Raw genomic sequence first — 22298 nt, 5'->3', positions numbered from 1 at the left:
GAAAGAGGTCGTCCAAGTTCTGCCTCCCAACGCCGCTGGCCAGCGGTCTTGTCAGGATCTGCAGCAGGGGAGAGCATCCGATAGAGGTCTGAGATGAGATGTTTATCTGAGTCCTTGGATATGAGCCAACGTTCGAACGGTGTCATTTGCCGGCCCACCAGAGGGGCAACGTCCGGACTCAAGAGCCAATGGCGGATTTGGAAATACTGAAACATGTGAGGGCCATCCACTCCATAGTCGCGCGAGATGTCGGCCAAAGAGAGGAACCCCTCCATATCAAAGAGGTGCCCGGCTGATCGGCAAGGCGAGTCACGCCATTGCTGGAAAGCTCGGGTGTCCGTGCCGGGTGGGAATGCGGGGTTGTCAAAGAGCGGGGTAAGTGGGGACGGGAAGGTCGTAAGGCCCCGTTTGACCGCTACCATGTCCCAGGCTGCCATAGTGGTCCGGGTGATAGGGGAGCGGAGGAGATAACGGGGTCTGTGCTGGCGAGCAAGAAACGGTATCTTCCACAGGGAGGACTGTGCCATGGCCCTGTCCTGAAAGAGCCATCTCTTCTCTGATTCGGGCCGGTACCACTCCACCAGATATCGAATTTGCGAGGCCTGAAAGTATTGCAGCAGGTTTGGGATCCCGAGGCCGCCCTCGTCTACAGTCCTGTGCGCTATTCGTCGATGAAGTCTGGCGCGCTTCCTCTCCCACACAAATTGGTGAAGGTCATGTTGGAGGTCAGCTAGCATTCCCATCGGCGGCGACACTGGGAGAGTCTGAAAGACGTATAATATTTTGGGTAGGACCGACATCTTTATCGCCGCGATCCTCCCGAGTAAGGAGAGAGGCTGCTTTGACCAACGCGCGAGATCAGCCCGGATCTGGGATGATAAGGTAGAGTAGTTGTGATTAATCGTCGAGATCGTGGAGGAGGTCAGGGTAATCCCCAGGTATGGCAGTCGAGTGGTGGACCGCAGTTGACACCCGAAGTTAGGCGGTGGGATGTTGGGAAGAGCATGGCTGCCAAGGGGCAGAATCAGGGATTTCCCCTGGTTGACCTTGAAACCGGACACCTCGCCGAATCGCTCCAGCTCCGCCAAAAGCGCCGGTATGGAACTAGATGGGCGGTCTAAAGCGGCGATTATGTCGTCTGCGTACAGTCCCACCACGTGGGGTTCGTTGCCGAAAGACATTCCTATAATGTGGGGATTGTCGCGAATTTTCTGCGCTAAGGGCTCCACGTATAGAGCAAATAGGAGGGGTGAGAGGGGACACCCCTGACGGGTTCCTCTCTGTATCTCGAAGGGGTCGGACTTGAGGCCACCCAGCCGGACACGTGCCAACGGGCGGTGGTAGCAGCTCGCGACCCAGGCCTGAAACCGGTCGCCAAGGTGGTAGCGCCGCAGCACAGCTTGCAGGTAGGTCCAGTCGACACGGTCGAAAGCCTTCTCTGCATCGATGGCTAATAGGGCAGAGTCGGAGACCTGGAAATGAGCTTTGTCCACGAGGTGCAGGAGTCTTTTGGTATTGTCACTGCACTGGCGATTCGGGACAAAGCCCGATTGGTCTGGTTCGAGGATGCCCGGGAGGCAGGGGCCCAGGCGAGCCGCCAATACTCCCGTAAATAGCTTCAGATCTAGATTGAGTAAGGAAATGGGGCGGAATGCAGAGCAGTGCGTTAGGGGTTTGCCCGGCTTAGGCAGGACCACAATGTCGGCTGCAAGCATATCGGGCGGGATGGAGCTCGGCCCTTCAAAGGAATTAAATAGCCTGGCGAGGACAGGCGCTAAGACATGGCCGAAGGATTTATAAAAGCCCGATGAGAAGCCGTCAGGGCCCGGGGATTTAAGCGGACGAAGGCGTGCAATGGCAGCGAGGATCTCGTCGGGGCGAATGGGGGCGTCAAGAGTTTCCACGCTTGCCGGGCACAACGGCGTAATATCGGCCGATTGCAGGTATTCGTCAATGGCTGTCGGTGACGTCTCATCCGTGCTATATAGAGAGGCATAGTAGGAGCGAAAGGCCGAAGCGATCTGTGCATCTTCGGTAACCGCATCGCCGGCGTCGTCTAGCAGCGACGTGATTTTGGAGCGTTGGAGTTTGGCTTTCAAGGCGCTGGCTAGAAGCCGGCCGGTGCGATTGCCCCCCACGTAGTACGTGTGACGGAGGCGAAGAGCGGCAAATTCTGCCCTGTCGGTGTCGAGGCTAGCCAGCTGAGCCCGGGCGGCTTTAAGTTGGCGCCAGATTCTTGGGGCGCCGGTGCGGCTGTGAACTCTCTCCAGCTCCGCGACCTTGTCCGAGAGGTCACTCCTTTTTTCTTTGCGAAGTTTGGCGTCTGCGGCTGATATCGCTATCAGCTCTCCCCTAACAACAGCTTTCAAAGCTCCCCACAAGGACGACATCGACACATCAGGGGTGTCGTTGGTGGCTAAATAGTCTGAGATGCATTTATGAAGTTGGCGGGCTACCGCCGGTTTTTGTAAGAGGGTTTCGTTAAGCCTCCACGACCCCGGAGCGCGCGGCGAACTGGGTACGTTAAGCGTCAGTTCCACTGCTTGATGGTCGGAGAGGGCAGCCGGGACAATTGACACTGCGGTGACGTGGGGAATGAGGGACGATGAGCCCAGGAAGTGGTCTATGCGTGCGTAAGTGTGGTGTACGTGGGAATAGAATGTGTATTGCGTGGTAAGTGGGTGTGCGTGTCTCCAAAGGTCCGAAATGTCCCTATCATGCAACCAAGTAGTGCCCTTCTGCGAAATCGCCCCCGTGTCTCCGTAACGGTGCCCCGATCTATCCTTGACTGTGTCCATGACGAGGTTAAGGTCCCCCCCTAGGAGCATGTATGTGTGGGGTGCTTGAAACGTTTCTGAGAATGCGGATAGCAAGAAAAGTTCCTGACCTGTATTGGGGGAGTAGATGGAGCCAATCGCGTAGGTGGTGTTGCCTATCAGGAAAGCGTGGGCTAGAAGGCGTCCCTTTATTTCCCCTATTTTGGCCCCTACCTTGCCCTTGAAGCGTCGCGATATGAGTATAGCCACCCCAGCCTTCTTTGATGGGAGAGAGGAGAAAAGTTGCTGTGGGAAAGCGCGGGAGCGCAGCCGGTGCCAGTCCTTGGCCAGGAGGTGGGTTTCTTGCAGCAGGCAGATGTCGGCTTCAGAATTCTCTAGGTAGGAGATGATAGCCCTGCGCTTAATTGGGTTATTGAGTCCCTTAACGTTAAGAGACAGGATTTTGAGCGTGTCAGCCATCGCCGGGGCACACAGGGGCGAATGGGCTCAGTGGTGCAGGGCGCTGCGCAGTGGTGGAAAACGTGGGCAAACTCTGGTATGTGCAAAGATCCCTTGGCGTACTGGTCCCCCCCAACAATCCCCTCCCTTCCGTGGCCACCCTAACCCCAACAGAGTGGACCAACCCAACCCCCCTCCAATATTGAACCCCCATTCCCCAACTTCCCCACCCCCTCCCAGAACAACCCCCCCAACAGAAACCGGTAAAAGTCTCGGGCCTAGTCGTGCAGGGCACAGGTCCGTAGAAAGTCAAAGAAAGGGGTACCATGGTTGCAGTCCAGTTGGCGGCTCCCCGGCCCGACCCCATTTAAGCCATGCATGGGTGGGAGAGCACCCCCGGAGTGGTCAAAGGTCAAAAGGTCAATGCTCTACAGGTCAGGTGCTGTGTTATCTGCCACTTCTTGTACTGCCGCTTCTCGTTCCTGGGCGACCGTGATCGGGTCAGGTTTCGAGATGTTTCTCGGTGTTCTCCTCCTGCGGACCGTCTGCCAGCCGTCTCCCGTAGGGCGAGGTGGGTCCCCTTGCGACCGGGATGGAGAGGCGCCTCTGGAGGCCGAACCCTCCGGCACATCGAGCCCAAGCAGGGTGCAAGTGTCGCGGAGTGATCGAAGCTGGTGGAGGGAGCCGTTCCACTTAAAGATCAGACGGAACGGGTGGCCCCAGGAGTAGGGTACCCCGGCGTCCCGCAGGAAGTTCGTCGCAGGTCTGAAGGACTTACGTTTTTGTAGGGTGATGTTAGAGAGATCTTGAAAGAGGGCCACGGGGTCATCGCGAAATCTGATGGGCTGTGCTTTCCTGGCCTCTCTAAGGATGCGTTCCTTCAGGGGAAAGTCCGGGAGGAACGCTAGAATGTCCGGAGGCGGCGCAGGTGCTCTGCGTGCCATGCCTACCCTGTGCGCCCTGTCGATTCGGATCTCAAAGTCGCTCGGTTCACCCAGGATGTCTCTGAATAGGTCTTGAAGGTAACTGGTCACGTTGTCCTTTTCAGCCTTCAACGGAACACCCCTGACCCGTATGTTATTCCGCCTGGAGCGGTTCTCTAAGTCCTCAGAGTGCGACTGTAAGTCCACCTGTTGATCCTGAAGTCGCAAGATTTCCTGCTGGAGTCTCTCCACCTCCCCACTGCGGGACTGATCAGCTTCCTCCAGAGAGGCCACCCGCTCACCCAGGCCATCAAGGTCATGACGGAGCTCGCGTTGCTCCCCAGCCAGGTCCTGCTTTAGAGTTTGGAAGTCCTCTCGCAGTGTGTTGAAGAGGGAGGCCAGGAAGGCCTTCGTGATTGGAGCGGAGTCGTCATCGGGCGCTTGAGGGCTCGCGGGGGGTTTCGGGGAGGACTGTGGCTGGGTCTTGTCTCCCTTCGACGCTGCTTTATGCATGAGTTCCACAACATTCCGGGTCCCTTTGCGACTGGAGTGCGTCATGATGTCCGGAGCGGGGCGAGGGACCAGCCAGCGGGCGTCGCCGGGAGCTGTCGAGTGATCGCCCGGTACCGTAGACGAAACCAACCGGGAGGAGTAGCGGGTGTTCAAGAGTCAGCCCCGGGTCAAGCGAAGGGTCGAGGAGAAGCTCCGCGAGCCGGTCCGGGGACGGCGGTCTGGAGGAAGAGTCTTTCGTGGGGCGCAGCAGGTGTGGCACTCAGAGTGCGTAGTAGCTAGTGAGGAAATGAGGGTAGAGGTGACCAGAGTAGATGGGCTAGGGCCACCATGCGGCGCCGAGCTAGGTTATGTCTGATGGAGGATGAGCAGCGCGGGGTCAGGAAGAGCGTGCAGGCGCCAGACCGGGGAGCAGCGCCCCGGCAACAGCTGAAGGAAGATCTCGTGGGCCGGTTGCCGCGGAGAGGTTCACAGGTGGCCCCAATGTAGGGAACAGCAGGCAGCCGGGAGGAAGCCGGAATTGACGGGTCAGGTGGGTGAGGGTTCAGGGTAGCGTCCAGCAGGGCTGCTTCACCTACCGCAGCGGTTGAGAGCCACCCAGCAAGGAGTGCAGGGATCCCCGGGGGGGGGGGGGAGAGTAGTCGGTAGGCTAGATCGCTGGGCGCCGCTCACCTTACGCCCCTCGTCCAGGGGGCCGTCACCAACGTGGAGATGTGCAACAGGATGGCATCCCAAGGTGCCGGTGTTCCTCTCCGCCGGCAGGCCAGGGGGCGGGGGGGGCTCCGGGGCCCTCCCGGCGGCGGACCGACGCCGCCCAGTGGGATATCTATGGATGGTGCGATGGACGGAGAGCTCCCCGACCGGGGCGCAGAGTGGCAGGAGGCCTCTGGCGGGGCTCGCAGGTCGCGGAGGGGCCGGGGCGAGCAGGCCCTAGCACAGGCAGGATCCCCCCGCCAGAGATCTGAGGCGTGAGAGGAGTTCCGGTGGGTTGTGGGGGGGTGCGACCGGGGCCCCGCCCGCTGTATGGCTCTGAGGGGGCGATGGGGCTGGTCCCGTGCCACCGCCCGGTAGGCCCACGCCGGGGCCTAAATTGCTCCAAGGGGCTTCCGCGGGAGAGCCTAAGGCCCCGAGGGGGCGGAGTCGCCGATCCCGGCGCGCTTCCCCCAGAGGCTGCTGATGAGGCGGGGAAAAATCAGCGGCACCCTACAAGACCGGAGGCCGGTGTCCTGTGCAGTTCAAGGACCCGTAGGCCCGATAAGAGAAGGCGCGATCATGCGTCTGAAGGCCCACGCCGGGGCCCGGGATCGATGGTCGGCTGATGGCAGGGCACGGTCGGCCCGGGAGAGGCCGGGAGCACTGAACCCCAGGTACTCCGCCGCTAGATGCCCCGGTCGCCTCCTCGTGGGTAGCTGCTTGCGGGCCCTGCAACCCGGTCCGCGCCTGCAGCCGCCGAGGTGTAGGCGCACGGCGGAGGGGCTCTAGCCCTCCTCGCCGGTGCACCGGTCGCGTCAGCAGCGGAGGTTGCAGGCCGTCAGCGATCGCCGGGTCACAAAAGGTCCGGCCCGTGGTCCCTAAGTAGAGCAGGGACGATACCTGTAGGGTGTGGGCGCTGTAAGTCCGTCGGGGCTGGTCGCGGTCGGCCGCCTGGTAGGCCCACGCCGGGGCCTGGATTTGCCGGGAGTCCCCCGGCGGGACGTGCTGTGTCCGGAGGGGTCCAGGGCGCTCTGTGACCTCCGGCGATCACACTCGGCCGCCGAGTTCGTCTCTCCGCCCTCCGGTATGTGCTCCCACGGCGCTCCGGTCCGGCGCCTGCAGCCTCCACAGTGCGACCACGCGGCGGAAGGGCTCAAACCTTCGTCGCCGTTGCGCTGCCCTCTCCGGCGGCCGGGAAAGCGGGGGCACAGGTGATTAGTAGCCCAGAAGGACTCGGCCGGCAGAGCCCCGGGGTAGCAGAGAGGTGCAAGCTTGATTTAGGCAGGTGTATTGGGGGTGGCAGCTAGAGAGAACGTGATATTAGGGCTTAGGGCCGGGGAGCCTCTCGATCCCCGTCCGTTCAAGCCGCCATCTTGGCCACGCCCCCAGGAGGTTGCTTTTAACATTGTGTGTCCTGTCCATTCAAATGGTCAGCAGATATATATTTTTGTACTCCTTGATTTATATTCTAGGTGGCCTGAGATACACTTTACATCCTGTATCGAGACTATTCAATTGATAAGATTCTTGAAAGCTCTTATTGCCAGAGAAGGCTATCCTGACTGTATTCTCACTGATAATGGAGTCCAATTAGTCTAGAAGGAAATGGAGACCTTTTTGAAAAACAGAGGCATTAAACATAAGGGGTGCTCTCTTTTTTCACCCGGAATCCAATGGAATGGTTGTGAGGTTTAACAGGGTGATTATGGAGACCATCTCATGGGCCCAGAACTCTGGTCTGAACTGGAAGGAGCAAGTTCTTAAGAAAATAGAGAACTATAGGATAACTCCTCACACTTTCACTGGTGAATCTCCTTTTGTTCTTTTTAGGGGAAGGGCTCCTCGTACCCTGTGTGAACCCTCATGGGTTAGGGATCTTGTAGAATCAGTATTTTCTTCCTCTCCTCAAAAGTTTAATATGCAATGGCGTAGGAAGGAGGAGAACAAATGTTTTACCAGAAAGAAACATTTTGATTTAAGAAAATCTGCTAAAGAAACTGTGGTAAATGTTGGTGACTTGGTGGTTATCAAACTTCCAGGTCACAAAGTTAAATTCTCTAAACCCATAAGTGTGGTTAAGGTTTTCAAGAATGCTGTAAGGACTCAGGATCACAGAATTTGGAATTTGAGTAGGGTTAGTGTGTGTGCTGTTGCTGGTTTGAATAAAGAAAGATCCTCTGGTCCTGTTCCTGAATCTTTTGTTAACCCACACATTTTTTCATGGGTTGTTGTGAAACCTCGTTATTTGAATGACTATGTTTCTTAATTTTTTTTGTGTTCTTATATATTTCTTTCTCTTTGTGGTTATGGTGGAAAGGTGTGTGGCATCTGACTTGCCTCTGATGTCATGGGACTGCAGTGTCTTGGTTACCACACTGTGACTAATCTACATTCTATGTTGCCTTGGTGTTGGAATGTTCTTGTTCAAATGCTGGAGGTTGTAAACTTGAATGGGACTGGCTGTGGCATGCATGGGTCTTTCTTACACCTTACCAATAAACCTAGATTTAATCTTCATTCAAGTCTCACGCTGCATTCTTACTTCTCTGTGTGAAGATTCTACAAGCACTCATTGTATTTTTGTATAAGAATAATTACATACATCATGAAAAGTTGTTTTGATGCTTTTTTGAAAAACCTGCTTCCCCTGTGTATGACACTGTAGAATGTAAGCAGTATCCAACCCAATTTTAACCAATTATCTCCTGTATGCTAACAGCTGAAATCTACTGATGACTTGCAGAGTTCACACTGCTGTATAACGCCTATAGGAGATCTATAGGAGATCTATTGGCCATGTCAAAAATAACTTTGACGTGGCCAATAGATCTCCAATAGGCGAGACCTATTGACTTTGACAATGCTTATTTAGAAGTAAGAGATGGTGCTGTAAAGCTTTACATGTGCAGTAGCTATTCTTTGTTCTAAATGTGGAGAGCAGATGGAACGTGGAACTAGATACAGGGGTCTCCAACCTTGTCGGCAATAAGAGCTACTTATGTTTAATAACAATCATCTCAAGCTACTGATGTCATTAGCGTTGTAATAATGACCAAATCAGACAAGATCACATTGGTGGCCACCATATGCAAGATTAGCAACAGTGATCGCTAGCAGTAATGTAAAAAAGGCTTTGTCAATATGGAATGCCTCTACAGGGGCAATTACATACCAGCTGTAGCTCAAATATTTGCTTTAAATGGAAAATGGCATTTACAACGCGGGCTGAGCCATGCGTTCCATTTCAATGCAAGCAGAACAATGCTTGCCTTAACCACGCAAATGCACTAACCATGCATGTGCGTGGTTAAGGCAGTCTGCAGAATATATGTGCGGATTGGCAGGGAGAGGGACAGGAAGGATCGGGAGAGGAAGGACTGGGACGCAGCCTGGTAAGTGGGGCTAGGGCCGGGTTTTTAGGGAAGTTGTGTTTTAGGGCAGGGGGCAGTTTTAGGGCTTGGGGCAGTTTTTAGGGCTGGTGGTCGGGTTGTAGAGCTCAGGGTGGGGGGGCAGTTTTTAGGGCTGGGGGTCAGTGTTAGGGCTCAGGGCGGGGGCTAGGGTTGTGGTTGTGTTTTGGGCAGGTGCCGGATTTTAGGGTTCAGGGTGGGGTGGGGAGGTTGGGATTGTTTTTATGGCTGGGGCAGGCTTTTAGGGCTCAGGGCAGCAGGGGAAGTAACAGTTTTCAGTGCTGTGGTTCAGTTTTAGGGTTCAGGGTGGGTAGCTGGGGTTGGGGTCGTTTTTTGAGGAGTGGGCTGAGTTTTATGGCTCAAGGGTAGTTGGGGTGGCTTTTAGGGCGGGTGGATTGCAGGGCTGGGGTATCGGGTTTTAGGGCCCAGGGCAGGGGGGCCGGGGTGTGCACTTTACCACACATATCCCTTTACCAATTTCCTTTACAATGAAATTAATTGTAAATGCATGTGTGGTAAAGACACAGTTGTGGTTCAGACCACATTGTTTATGCATATGTGGTTAAGGCATGCATGGTTGTGTCATGCAACTGCTTTAAATATCTTTTGGAAATTATGAGATATGCAAATTTGCACATTTGCACATTTTCATCTTCAATACACACTTTTCAATGTTTGTATAATTATTTGAATTTGAAAAAAAGCTTATAATTTAAAGTTTTATATAACGCTTGTATACCCTAAAGTGTTTTGGCACTGCGATGCGTGAGGGCGATTAGTGAAGCAGGATGGATACAGTGTGGTCTCTAGATTAGAAGAGACACTTTTCAATGCTTTTCTAAAAAAAGGGTCTGGAAGTTTTTCAATTCAAAGGAGAGGGAGTTCCAAATTTTAGCGGTAAAGATCACAAAGCTTTTAATGCCCCAACGTGCAAGCCTGAACCTGAGCATCTCAATATTTTTCAAGCCTGAAGAACATAACAGTCTAGTAGGTGAATACTAGCGAAAACGCTGCCTACGGGCAACTAGGCAACTGTGTAGTGCCTTGAAGGTAGTGCACAAGGCCTTGAATTTCCTTTTCTTCATAGGTAGCCAGTGCAGTTGGATCAATGCCATGGAAGTTGAATGAAATTTGTGGAGGCTAAAAATGAAACGGCCTGCAGCATTTTGTAGGGTCTGAAGTTCAGATACCATTTTTTGTTGTAAGCCTATGCTGACTTTGACTTTGGGGGCACATTGAATCTACCTGCCACCGCCCTTCTTGATCCCGCGCTGCTCCTTCCTCCGCCATAACAGCTCCTGGCTCAGGTCTCGTGTCTCCCCCCCCCGCCGCCGTAGCTCTTTTCCACACCTGCACGGCCGCAGAGAGGGGGGGACTACATTGCCCAGGAGCACAAGCGGCAGGAAGCCGCCACCGACCATCCCGCGCCAGGAGGCGCTTAAAACTGAGCAGAGCCCCCGCGTCGCGGTTCCGCGCGTGGGCCGTGCCAGGCTAAGCCCGGGCAAAGGACGGGCCGTTCGGGGCCGGGAGAGGCTGGGCTGGGCCACCCCCCCTTGGTCCATAGTCCCAGTACTTAACAAGCTAATCTGTTAATGTTTTCTTGGTGTTAAACAGTCACCTTTTTATCAGGTACAACTGGCAATACTTTATCAAAATTTAATTTTACTTTTTAATAAGAACCCATCTTTCTGTACCTTAGTGCATGAATTCTTTCTGTGAATCTTAGTACTGTTGTATTGTTTCTCATATTAATCAAGGATTTTCCTGTAAATCTCAGTGCCAAATTATGGGTAAGAATATTCCCATACAGTCTGCCCCTGTTACAAAGCAAAGGGTAGTGTCAAAATCTCCTCTTCCTAGTCTGACAGCAATTGATCGAATGCTGCAAAAAACTATAGGGGTAGTCGCGTCTGCCATTGAAAGCACAGAAAGGCGCCTCTCCCTTCCAGCTGGTACGCTTCCCCATTTGCCTGCTACTAACATATCGATGTTCACTATAAATTCCCAGGACTCGATATTAGCACCTTCTTTTGTGGGCTTGCTGGGGGCTCAACCTATCTTACTAACGCATGATATCATGTCTGCCATGGGTAATATGCCATCTGAACCCTTTCCCTCTCTAACGAGGCTATCTATGACACCGACAATTTCCCCGAGGAATGTAACCTCTGAGCCTCCACTTTTGATTGAGGACCTTACTGAAAAGTTGGGGTTTGACACACCTTCTAGCCTGGTTTCTGTCCCAATGTCAAGTGTTAATAATGATAGTCCGCATGTAACGACTAGAGGGCAGAAGGCAAGACGTAAGTTAAAACACATTAATAAGGAAGGGTTACTCGCAAAAAATGCTAAAGGAAATGTCGGCCATAAACAGCGAAAAATTCCTGTAAAACCAACTGGAATAAAAGGAAAAAATAGTAACAGTCAGACAGAGAGTATTTTTCCTTCAAGTAGCATAAGCAATCAAGCAGCTGAGGAGTGATTTTGGGGAAGAATGGAGACACTTTTGACAACCCTTCTAGAGCCTATCCGTTTAAAAGTTACGAATATAGAAACCAGGGTAACTAATATGGAGGAAAAGCTTGTTAGTAATCAAAAGCCTATTCAGGACAAATTAATCCCCATATTACCAATTTTTAAGGACTTAAATGGAATGCTTAATAATACATCAAGGGTTCCAGTAACTCAAACTCAGCCCAAAAATAGTGATGCTAACGGACGACTGGAGCCTACAGAGTCAAGGGGTAATATCGGACCTAATGCACCTGGTCCATCTGGTCCTGTCCAAATGAATACTAACGAGAATGTAAGACAAATAAGAAGAGTAGAGGATAATAGAGAGGCCAATGTAATTTCAACCTTACCTATTTTAAATCTACCTCATGAAGCACTGCCATATACAGTGGTGCTAGCTGATGTTCCTCCCCTCCCCCCAATGTCTTCGAACATTGGTCAACTTTGAGGAACAAATCTCTCCATTTTTTATCTACTAAGCTTGGACCCAGTAACTCTTTGTTTTCTGAATTTAAAATGGCCAGAAGAGTGAGCTGGGTGGGTATGTCAAATAAATCACTGAGCGGAGACTGTGTAATTTTTACATTCCAGTCACCTATGCTGGTTCATAATATAATCGAGAGGGGTTGTCCTGGGTCTGTTGATCCTGATTTTGTTAACATCCTCCCCCTCGGTTTTTTCTATTGCCCCCCGCGGCAGATTAGGTGTTTAGGTCCCCCTCGTCCACTCTTACATCAGGGGGGTCAAATGGGAGAAAGATATGTTATTCCAACATTTAATCCCTTTGACATCCTTAGCGGACTAGATAATAATGATTGACTACAGTTAGATACCCTACAAAATCCCCCAGGCATAGCAGCTGACCTTATGTCTGCTGTTAGACATGGGGAAAATCTAAAAGTAGGTAGGGGGAAAGTTCCTAACAGGATAGAGGTTGAGGGCTCCATAGGAGGCCTGGAGGTTCGGGAAACGGAGTTAGAGATAGGGAGTGAGCATAGGACTGTGACCTTATCTGTAGATCATAGTCCTATTGCTGTCGCTCCTGTTTCTCCCCACTGGTCCCCCCGTTATGCAGTGTTTCCTCTTGGAACATTGCCAGCATTAAATCTAAAATTGGTAATCCACTCTGGCAGGACTTTATCCTTACTCAAGATTTAATTTGCCTCCAAGAAACATGGAGTAGGGATCCGGTCCATCTTGATGGTTTTAAGACCTTCCATACCCCAGCTGTGGAGGTAATACATGGAAGAGCAAAGGGGGGATTGAGCATTTATTTGTCCAATAAGTTGAATATAATAAGGGTCACAGAGCCTGTTAAAGATATCTATTTCCAACTCTTGATACTTGTTTTGGCTTCTGATATTCCAATTGCCCTGTTCAATCTATATAATAATATTCCCCTTGCTGATGTATCTAATGTCTTCAAAAAATTGGGCAAAGCACTGTCTTTACAGGATAAGGTTTTTAGACATGATTTGATGATACTCTTTTTAGGAGATTTTAATTGTGTTTTGTGTAACATGATGGATGATAACAGGTGTGGAATGACACGGGAAGCTGGCATTTGCCAGTCACACTTCAATCATTCTGTCTCGGGTGAACAATTTAATGAATTGCTTGGTAAATTTGATTTGGGATTTGCAAACGAAGTTAGTATGATACCATCTTCCCTATCCCCAACATTTAATGGGAGGGGTTGTTCTTCTATTATTGATTATGCTCTTGTAACAAATAAGCACGCAAATAGAGTTTACTCTTTTAAGGTCTCAGATATTGCGTTAAGTGACCACTTTCCGCTCTGTGTAACCATTCTGATCCCAAAGAAGTCTACCTTAACACGTAAAATAGAAAGGGACAGTGTGGATGAAAATCTGTCTATCGGTAGCACAAATGGTTATTCGTTAAGATGGGCTATGGTGGATCAAACTGAAATACTAAACAGAATAATTGGTAAAGGCACATCGGAGCTAGCGATTTGTTTGAGGGAAGATTCGACACCCGAAATGCTCCTTGCAGCTTTCCTCACTATTTCTAATGAAATTAAGACCTCCCTTATGAGACAGTGTAAAAATGCCAAACAAAAAGGAGGAGGATTTGACTCTAGTTGCACTAGAGCTTATGCACTACTAAAGAAAGAATTGAATAAGAAACCTAGGTGTGCTGAGGAAATTAGTAGACTGAGGAAAGAGTATAAAATCGCTATAAAAAACAGAAAGAACAAGCTAAAAGTAGAAGCTTGGGAAGCCCTGCATCTAGCTTCAGGTAGGAACGATAGTGCGGGCTTCTGGAAGATTATCAGAACTCCCTTTCTTAGAGAAGAGGTTGGTCCCAGACTAGAGATTGCAATTCCTGAATCGGATTGGATTGGCCATTTTTTTTAAGTTTATCCGGGTGAGGGACTGATGAGTCCTTCTTCTGTCTCTATTGCCCACTCCACCTCAAGAAACTTAATGTTCACCCTAGAAGAGGTCGAAAAAGCCTTGCATGTAAGTCAGGGTGGGAAGGCCCCTGGTCCGGACGGTGTCCCTATAGATATTTTTAAAGCTACCATTTCCCTGTGGGGCCCCCTTCTGGTCCAGGTACTTAATGCTAGTTGTGTTTCAGATTTTTTGCCCACCTGAGTGGAATCTACAATTGTTCCCATCTATAAAAAGGGGGATAGACATGACCCGGGTTGTTATAGACCCATCTCCCTTTTAGATTCATTCACTAAAATAGTGGGCCGAATAATCTTGGACCGGCTCTTGGTCTGGGCCGAGGATAATTCTGTTTTATCTGATTTTCAATATGGTTTTTGGTCTGGCTTAGGAACAGTGGAACAGGGCCTAAATCTTTTAATGCTAGTCGGGAAGTACACAAGGGCCAAGAAAGAGAACTTGATCCTGGCCTTTGTTGACCTCTCGGCCGCATTCGACTGTGTGGTGCATTCCAAACTATGGATATTGTTGGGACAACTTGGGGTTGAAGAAAATATTATTTATTATCTTGAACGTTTTTATAGTGACGCTTCAGCCCGCGTCCGTTATGGCCTGAAGGGGGAACGCACAGGCAAAATCCCAATCAGGAGTGGTGTCAGGCAGGACTGTGTCCTGGCCCCATTCCTTCTTAACTTGTACATAAATGGTTTGGAGAAAGCACTGTGTAATAATAGTCTAGATGCCCCATATGTAGCCGGCCGTCCAATCCCGGCGCTTTTGTACGCTGACGATGCTGTGCTAATGTCTCGTACTCAAGTCTCGCGTGAGGGATAGTTTTGCCCTCTTTATGAGTGAGTTGGGTCTAAGAGTAAATACATCAAAAACTTTCACCATGCACTGCGGCAGGCACCTAAAAACTAAAAGGGCCATTTTTATAGCAGGACAGAAACTTGAATCCACTAAGCAATTTTCCTACCTAGGCATACTGTTTAATCATAGTGAGTCATGGGGACAGGCAGTGGCAGCGAAAAAACTTGCTATGGTTCGCTCGACGGCTGCCCTCAAGACTTTCTCGAAGAAATTAGGCACCAGACCACCGGTGGATTTAATTAAAATCTACAAAGCTAAATGTGTATCTGGTGCAAGTTACGGTAGTGGGGTATGGGGGTTTGCAGACCCTATGCCCATCCAGGTAGTTGAGAACTCCTTTTTAAAGTTTATCCTTGCAGTTCCTAAGAGCACTCCTAATTATAACTGCCATGCAGAATTGGGTCTTGCCTATATATCTGATCTCATCAAGCTTGAACCTGTGCTATTATGGCACAGGCTGTTGACTGAAGAAGAGACAAAGCTGAATAGAGATATTTTGACAGATATTCTGAAACTAGAAGGAGCAATGAGGATACCTTGGCTGAGCTATGTATGTAAATTTGTAACGGATATTGGGAAGTTAGACTATTTTCTAAATCCCCTTACTATCTCAGCCATGTCACGTAAGGACCTGAAAAAGGAGGGCCTGGCATTTTTGGATTCCTTAAGACTTACATCTGAGGTTTTAAAACCTACTGTCCTGCAACATCAAATGTTATTAACAACTTTTAATATTCAACCATATTTGATGTATGTCCCCGATAACTATGATAGATTTCTATTATCCCGTTTTAGATTTGGAATTTTTCACAGATTGGTTAGTTTTCCAACAGTAAATAATTGGATGCAAGATTTACTGCTCTACCGCTGTGATGATGCTTCCCCCAAAGCACAATGCATGTTATTTTATTTTATAAATTCTATAACCAGATTAGGCATAGCCTTCTATTGCCGCTATTGAGAGAGGTGGGCTTTCGGCAGTGCCGTCTGGCTATGTTAAGCATGCAATACCTGGATAACCATCTATGTGTTGAAACAATTACATTGTTTCTGAAAAAAGTGATGCGCAGTAGAAAGAGTATGATCATATAATGCACTTTAATGAGATTAGGATGTTACAAAACGGAAACCTTGCCATTAATGAATTTTTTTATGTAGAACACTGAGAGATTGTAAAATGAATTGAAATGTATTTTAATGAAATGTTTTTATGTATACTTTTATGATTGCTTTTTAACAATCAAATAAAGTTATATTTGATTGATTGAATCCATTACAATAGTCCAATTTGGACACAATTTGTGCTGACATGATCAATTTTGGAAGATTAGAGGGAATGTAGGATAAAACAATTCTCAGGATCTTCACAAGAAAGAAAACTGAGGAAACTATTTGATTTATCTGGTTCTCAAAGGAGAGGTTTTTTTTGTGTCAAAAATGCCCCCCAGATTTCTAACCTTTTCCACTGGGGATGGGGCAAGGCCCATATCTGGTGTTACTCGTTGGACAAGCCAGAACTAGAATATTTGTCTTACCAAGAAGGGCTTGATTTATCAAATCTCCTTGAAAAACAAATTCATTTCTGTAACAAGCTCTGCTTTAAAGCCTGTAGTGAGAACGACATTTTATGTAAGGTACAGGGAGGGGGCTTACAATTTTCTTGGATCAGTAAATAAGAAAAAAATATAACCAAGTCATTTCGTAGGAATGATCATACATGGTGACATAAATGAACACATGCATGATGATGCAAGCAGGTGCATATGTTATTACAAATCAGCCAACAGCACTGGCAAAGCCAAAATGTCCAAAAGGTGAAGACTACATGCTTTGCCAGTGCCTGTTAAAATGAGGTTTCCAATGGTTCAAATAATGTTTTACAACATACAGAGGGCTAAATATGCCAACTTTGTAAGCAGGCCCGTATATTTTAAATGTGTAGTGAAATATTCCATTTTGAAATAATAGAAATGTGCTGATGTTTTCATTGATACACACTGTTGTCTCAAGGAATGTGACAAACGTGGTTTAGCGGCATTGCACCCTTGCTCGGAGGGACATGAGTTCATGTGAAACTGACATCCTGATTTTTTCTATCCAACCAACATGGAAATCTAGTGTGTGTGTTGGTGCATGGTAAAATGAAGGTCCAGAATCGGTTTAATAACCAGGTAGGGTGTACCAAACATATCCTCTTACATGGCATGAGGTTACTCTCAATGCCCTAGGTTGCCACCAAAGGTGGTGGTAACTATCTAGAAATTGAAATATAAAATGTATACAGAGGATATACTTGCAAACATGTCTTCTCATAATTTGCTCCCTGGCATTGGAATGACGCCCTCCCTAACACCAAAAGCTTGCCCTGCCAGCCTTACAGTGCTGCAGAAAGGATCTTTAGACTTATACTCACACCTTCCACTCACTCGTGAACTAATATAACTTTTTCCTCCATACACCTAATACCACTCTATTCTCATTCAATGTAATTTTACATGCCTCTGCTTCAACACACTTTCACATGCTAAAGCCTCTAAAAAAGGCTCAAGACTTCCAAAAAAGAGCATTATCATTTACTGGAAGTTATATTTCACTTTTCAGATTTGAGCATTAAAGAACGCAGGAACATTAGGTGGGGCTGAATGAAACAAACCCATTTCGGTATTACAAACACTTCCACTTGAAAGAGTAAGCATGGGAAATTGTTTTCTGGCCTTACCTGGTTTAGCATAGGGACCCTTCGTTGAATATTCTCTCCAAAACTTTGTCTGCATAAGAAAGGAAATATTAATTAGTATAGTCATGTCAATGCCATATGTGCATAAACATAACATATAGCCTAAATGATTCCATTTGTGTATTAATCTGCTTCATCAGCAAAATAAATGCACACCTTGACCCGGATATATAAACGCTGGACATGTAAGAACATTTAGAGCTCTGACGTACCGGTTACGCAGAGCCTGGGATCTGCAGCTTAGAGGAGGCGGAAGAGCAGTTCCTAAAGTGTTGGATGCAGTCTTGTTTCATGTCTGAGAGTGATGACTGATGACCTCAGAATAATTATACAAAGGTCTGCAAATGGACAAGCCCTGAATTGTATAATGTTTTACGGGCCAAATGGATCACCTTGCACATGTTACTGCTAGCACAGAAAGTCATCACATATCATTAAGTATACAGATCGTATGTTTCAAACGACACTCATGACATAGACTTTCAGTAAGCATAGTCCCTTCAGTGAGCATGGTCTTTGAAGGCAAAGCATAGATCTTTGATTTGAGATTTGGATATCATAATGCAAATATTACACGCAGATCATTCAAGGTAACAGGCTCACTGCAAACATATGCCCTCCTATGTCAGTGTTATGATCAAACAAGAAAGTGAGGATGAACAAGAAATGACAGAGGTATAGATATGCCGGAATGAGAGTAAGGAGTATGGCTGGAATGGGACAGCCACAAAAAAATTGGCAGACGCTTTGTCTTCTCTCACGTTCCATCACTCATTCTATTTAATGTATCTTCATGGCGGAGCTGCTGCTTACCCCACTACCATCAAAAGCATTGTGGCAGACCAATGCTAGTAGAACAGCGTCATAAGGACTGCCTAATTTAAAAGCTCCTCTGATAGCATTAGCACAATGAGTTTAAACCATGGCTAACTCAGATATAAAAAGTCCAGAAATGCTCCCCGTCCCCACAAACACAAACAGACTGGAAGAGAGCTCCCTGCACATGGCGATTATTAGTGATGATATTTCTGAAGAAAAGACTCTTACTTTAGCAGTCCGGCTTCAAAAATAACTAAAGTAACAACATGTCTGAATGGTGGACCACTTTTTTTAATACTTTATCCACAGCCATCCATTTGACAAGATCATGCACACGTGATTCCAGTACACACATCACAGTATTTAATATTACTCATTAAAAGGTTAAACAAATAACATACATCCTTACGAAAATTACTCTAAACGCAAAACCTAAGATTTTTAAAACAAAACTGCTATTTTACTCATTTAAAAAAATCATTGTGCTGAGTACCATTTCGTACAACAGTAAATTTAAACATCTGTTCATATTTTTCTCTTATCACATGAAAATACTTGAATAGAAAATGAAAAACAAGTGGCGTGTTTTAAATACCAGAAATAGGCTGTTTGCCATTCAGAGAAATCAATATTAAATATTCGTTTTTTTCCTGAAAATAAAAGCGAGTTCAAAGTTCAAGTCACGGAATCCTCCAGTGTATAGAAGAACTCAGAGGTCATGCATAAATAGCTGCCACTTCAAAGACCATTCTGAAAAGTAAAAAAATAAAAAGAAATGCTTTCCAGGGTTCATATGTACTTTTTTGTCATTGATTTTGGCACAGAAAAGAATGAGCGCATTTAAAAACAAGATGATTTACATGAGGACAAAGGGGCAAAGTATGTCAAGATCAAGAAACTAGTTGCCATTTGCAAAAAATCTGTGCATATCAGTGATTGCAGAATACTGTCTTCTGTCTACAGCAGGTAAAAGTCTCAGTTCCTAGTTATTGGAGCATCGATTTGATTTGCTTGGAGGTAGTTTCATCATTCAAATGTTTCGTTGTGTACCTGAGAGCATTAAGAAGGCCTTCCACACTGTTGGGAGGTTGGTCCTTAAGTACTTTGATGCACCCTTTCATATCAATCTTTGACGTCTTTGCAAAAGCCCCCACTGGATGTACATGGTCATACAGGATAATGACACCCACCATTACCCGCAGACAGAAGGACACAGTCTCTTCACTTGCAAATCGACTTCTGTACTCAGGCGTTTCCAGCATCACTTTGCACACACTAGCCATGGTGCTTAAACAATCAGTCGTATTTTCTATAGGTAAGTTTTTGTTTTCCGATACAAACTTTGTTGTCGCATCACTGAACGTTTTCAGCATTGGTGTCGCCTCTGCATAAAATAAGGACATTCTATTTGCCATTTCATTATTAACTTCATTTTCTCCCTCTGCTGGAACATTGTTAATCCGCATACGGCTTAACGTCCTTCTGTAATAGCTGAAGTCATTCTGTATGGCCGGATTTGTCATCTTCAACTCGTCAAATCGGAGTGTAAAATGGAGGATTTCTGCAAACTGTTTTGCAAGAGCCTGCTCTCGCTCTAGATGCTGCATAGGAGAATACGGCGTGCTTGTCAAAGCTCCCAGTAAACCACGCAGTGCGGCTTCAAGTCTTTGTGAAAATTCATAGAATTTCTTTAGTTTCCCAACTAAAGGAATAACAGCACCCCATGCTTTCTCCTGCAACTTTTCATCAGTAGCATGCTGAATTGCCTGTCGAATTTCATGGCCTGCACCTCTGTATGACTGTAAATCGTCCAATATTCCCTCTGCATCTTTTAACACTACATTCACCTGATTGTAGATCTCCTTCTCAAATTCTGTTGATCTGGCATTTTCAAAATCAAGGAAAAAATTTGGCCCCTGTTCAAGGTCTGTGCAAGTCAAAACTTTTAGAAGGTTCCCCATGTTAAGGTACTTTCAAAATCCAAGAAAAAATGTGCTGCATTGTGGTCTATGTCTCTGGTTAGGACCTTAATGAGATTACCCATGCCAGCAAACCTAAAGCCAGTCCCGAAGTTTTGTGTGCACGACTATCTGCAAGATTTCAAAATGTATTCTTTAAAAGTAGCAATGACTGTCAAAAGACTCTGAAGGTGCTTAAGACGGTCAGGGGACTCGCGGATCAAAAATACGCGGCTGGATTAGGGATCTGGAAAGCTGCCCCTGGGGAAACTCCAGCACGGATCCTCCTCCTTCATGGTGCTCCACTTTTTTCCCTCCATACCGGCTCACAACATGGATATAGGAGCTGTTTTGGGATAAACATTTTCAGCATGTACACCAGCAGCTAGTTCAGTGGAGACACTTCCTCTGACAATCCAGTTATAAGGCAACCGACCCACTAAAATTCAAAGGGCCTCCTCAATCTTCATTGCATAAATGTTCACACACCAGTCCACTGTACTACAGGGGCGTGGCTTGGGTGGGCAACATGGCGGATGCATGTTAGAGAGGCTCTGTGCCACTTCTCCCTCTTTCCTGGTTTAGACAGCTAAAACGGATGGCCATCCGACCCACAACTCACTTGTACAAGCAGTAGCAGCCATGGTGGATTGACACTGGTCCTGAGGAGCGCTCACTTGCCACCGTAAATTGAGAACCCTGCACTGTCAGGCCACCTGCGAGGATGCTCAGGCCCAGGATGCACATTCTGCTGATGACCCATGATTGTCTCACTTCACTGGAAAGCCTACTTCTCCTGTCTGCGGTGAGTCGGAACCGTGTTGCATTTACTGACCCATCATTACAGAGCCCCTTCAGCCACTAGTATCGGTGAGCACCCGCTGCTCACTGCCTAGATTCTACCAGTGCTTTGCATGAGGCCTGCATGCCATGCTCCTGGAGGGTGGGCGGCCCGTACCTTTACGCAGCTGACCACTATCGTTGGCAATTGCTGAAGGGGCAGACTTGGTCAGAGGTCTGCCGCTGGAGCATACTCTGCAGCAAGGGCGAAGACACTCCCTGCAGCCTTATTTGTTCCCGCTCCTCTTTATCCCCACACACGTGGACCTGAGGCGGGGGTGTTGGACACGTGCAGTGACTACCACCTAATCATCTCACACTGCAGTGCTCCGGACCGGACCGCTGATGATTGCTGTGCCTTGATGGGCAGCCCAGGTACCTGCACCAGCTCCTGGGAATACTGGCAGTGATCTGAGGGCCGTATATACTTCCTAGCCTACCTAGGAGACTTCTCCACCCACTTGCAGTATCCATTGGACTCTAAAACATTGTTGCACTCAATGCTGGTGGAATCCTTACGTCCTTGTGAGGTGTCCATTTGAGCCTTGTTCTTCCTGCATACCCATATTAATGGATATGTGAGGTTCACTTTTGGGATATCCAACTGATCTGTGAGTAGAGCCCATCATCGAAACAGACCACGTACTAGGTGATCGCCTGCTCGGACACTCTTCAGCATACAACTGTAGGACTTGTACACAGGGCTGCTCTTGCTGTGAAGATCAGGTCCTCTCCCTGGCAATCATAAGCGGGCCTGCACTTGCGCCTTCATTGCTGTGCACTCTGCTGGGAAAGCCAGTGCTGTGGTCCGGCCTATGACTGGTGAAGTGGTTACATTCTCCTAATCCGTCCTCACCTCCCCCAGACTCCCAGCGGTCCTCTGATGGCCAGACATAGAATACTTTGCTGGCCAATTGTATGTCGTACCAGAGGCAATAGAAAAATTGCACACCTACTGGAAGTGAAAATTGATGCAGTGGCCACTGACCTTTCTCTGTTACGTGATGACCACAAACGTTAACTGACTGGGTACACACGACAAAGCAGGTGGTCATGGCCCCTCAGCTACAGACCTCTGATCTATGTAAACACCTTACCACGCTACAGGACATCGTCCAATTCCTGGAGGAATGGGCAGAGGATGCTAAAAGGAGGTCCAAATGCAGCAATATACGGGTAGTAGGAATCTCCGAGGATGCGGAGGGCACAGATGTGGAAACCTATATTGACACCTGCATACACAATTTATGTCAGCTGACCGATTGGCACTTTTTTTCTCTGTAGAACTCGCTATTGGGTCCCCACATGGTAGCCCCTGCAAGGCGCCAATCCTCGCCCTTTGGTTGCTCAACTCATGAATTATCGAGATAGGGACACTGTCCGGAGAGAAGCTCA

At 48.1% G+C, this 22298-nt stretch overlaps 2 protein-coding genes across 3 annotated transcripts in view; both read right to left on the bottom strand.

The window, feature by feature from the left end:
* PRRG4 (proline rich and Gla domain 4) overlaps positions 1 to 22298 on the bottom strand; it is a 297426-nt gene that overhangs the window by 21532 nt on the left and 253596 nt on the right. For both annotated transcript variants that reach the window (XM_078680854.1, XM_078680855.1), the window contains one exon: positions 17269 to 17317. In XM_078680854.1, the coding sequence (XP_078536980.1) occupies positions 17269 to 17317 (49 nt within the window). The remainder of the gene's footprint in view (positions 1 to 17268; positions 17318 to 22298) is intronic.
* On the bottom strand, positions 18446 to 20360 carry LOC144822878 (CYFIP-related Rac1 interactor B-like). Its single transcript, XM_078680853.1, has 2 exons — positions 20098 to 20360; positions 18446 to 20014 (listed from the first exon to the last, which is right to left on the bottom strand). Exons 1-2 carry the CDS (start codon positions 20147 to 20149, stop codon positions 19092 to 19094), a joined length of 975 nt encoding a protein of 324 aa, XP_078536979.1. The 5' UTR covers positions 20150 to 20360; the 3' UTR covers positions 18446 to 19091.

The sequence above is a fragment of the Lissotriton helveticus genome, chromosome 3_1 (assembly GCF_964261635.1).
Source record: "Lissotriton helveticus chromosome 3_1, aLisHel1.1, whole genome shotgun sequence".
In the NCBI taxonomy this organism is placed as follows: domain Eukaryota; kingdom Metazoa; phylum Chordata; class Amphibia; order Caudata; family Salamandridae; genus Lissotriton; species Lissotriton helveticus.
This window is presented reverse-complemented; position numbering and strand designations above follow the sequence as displayed.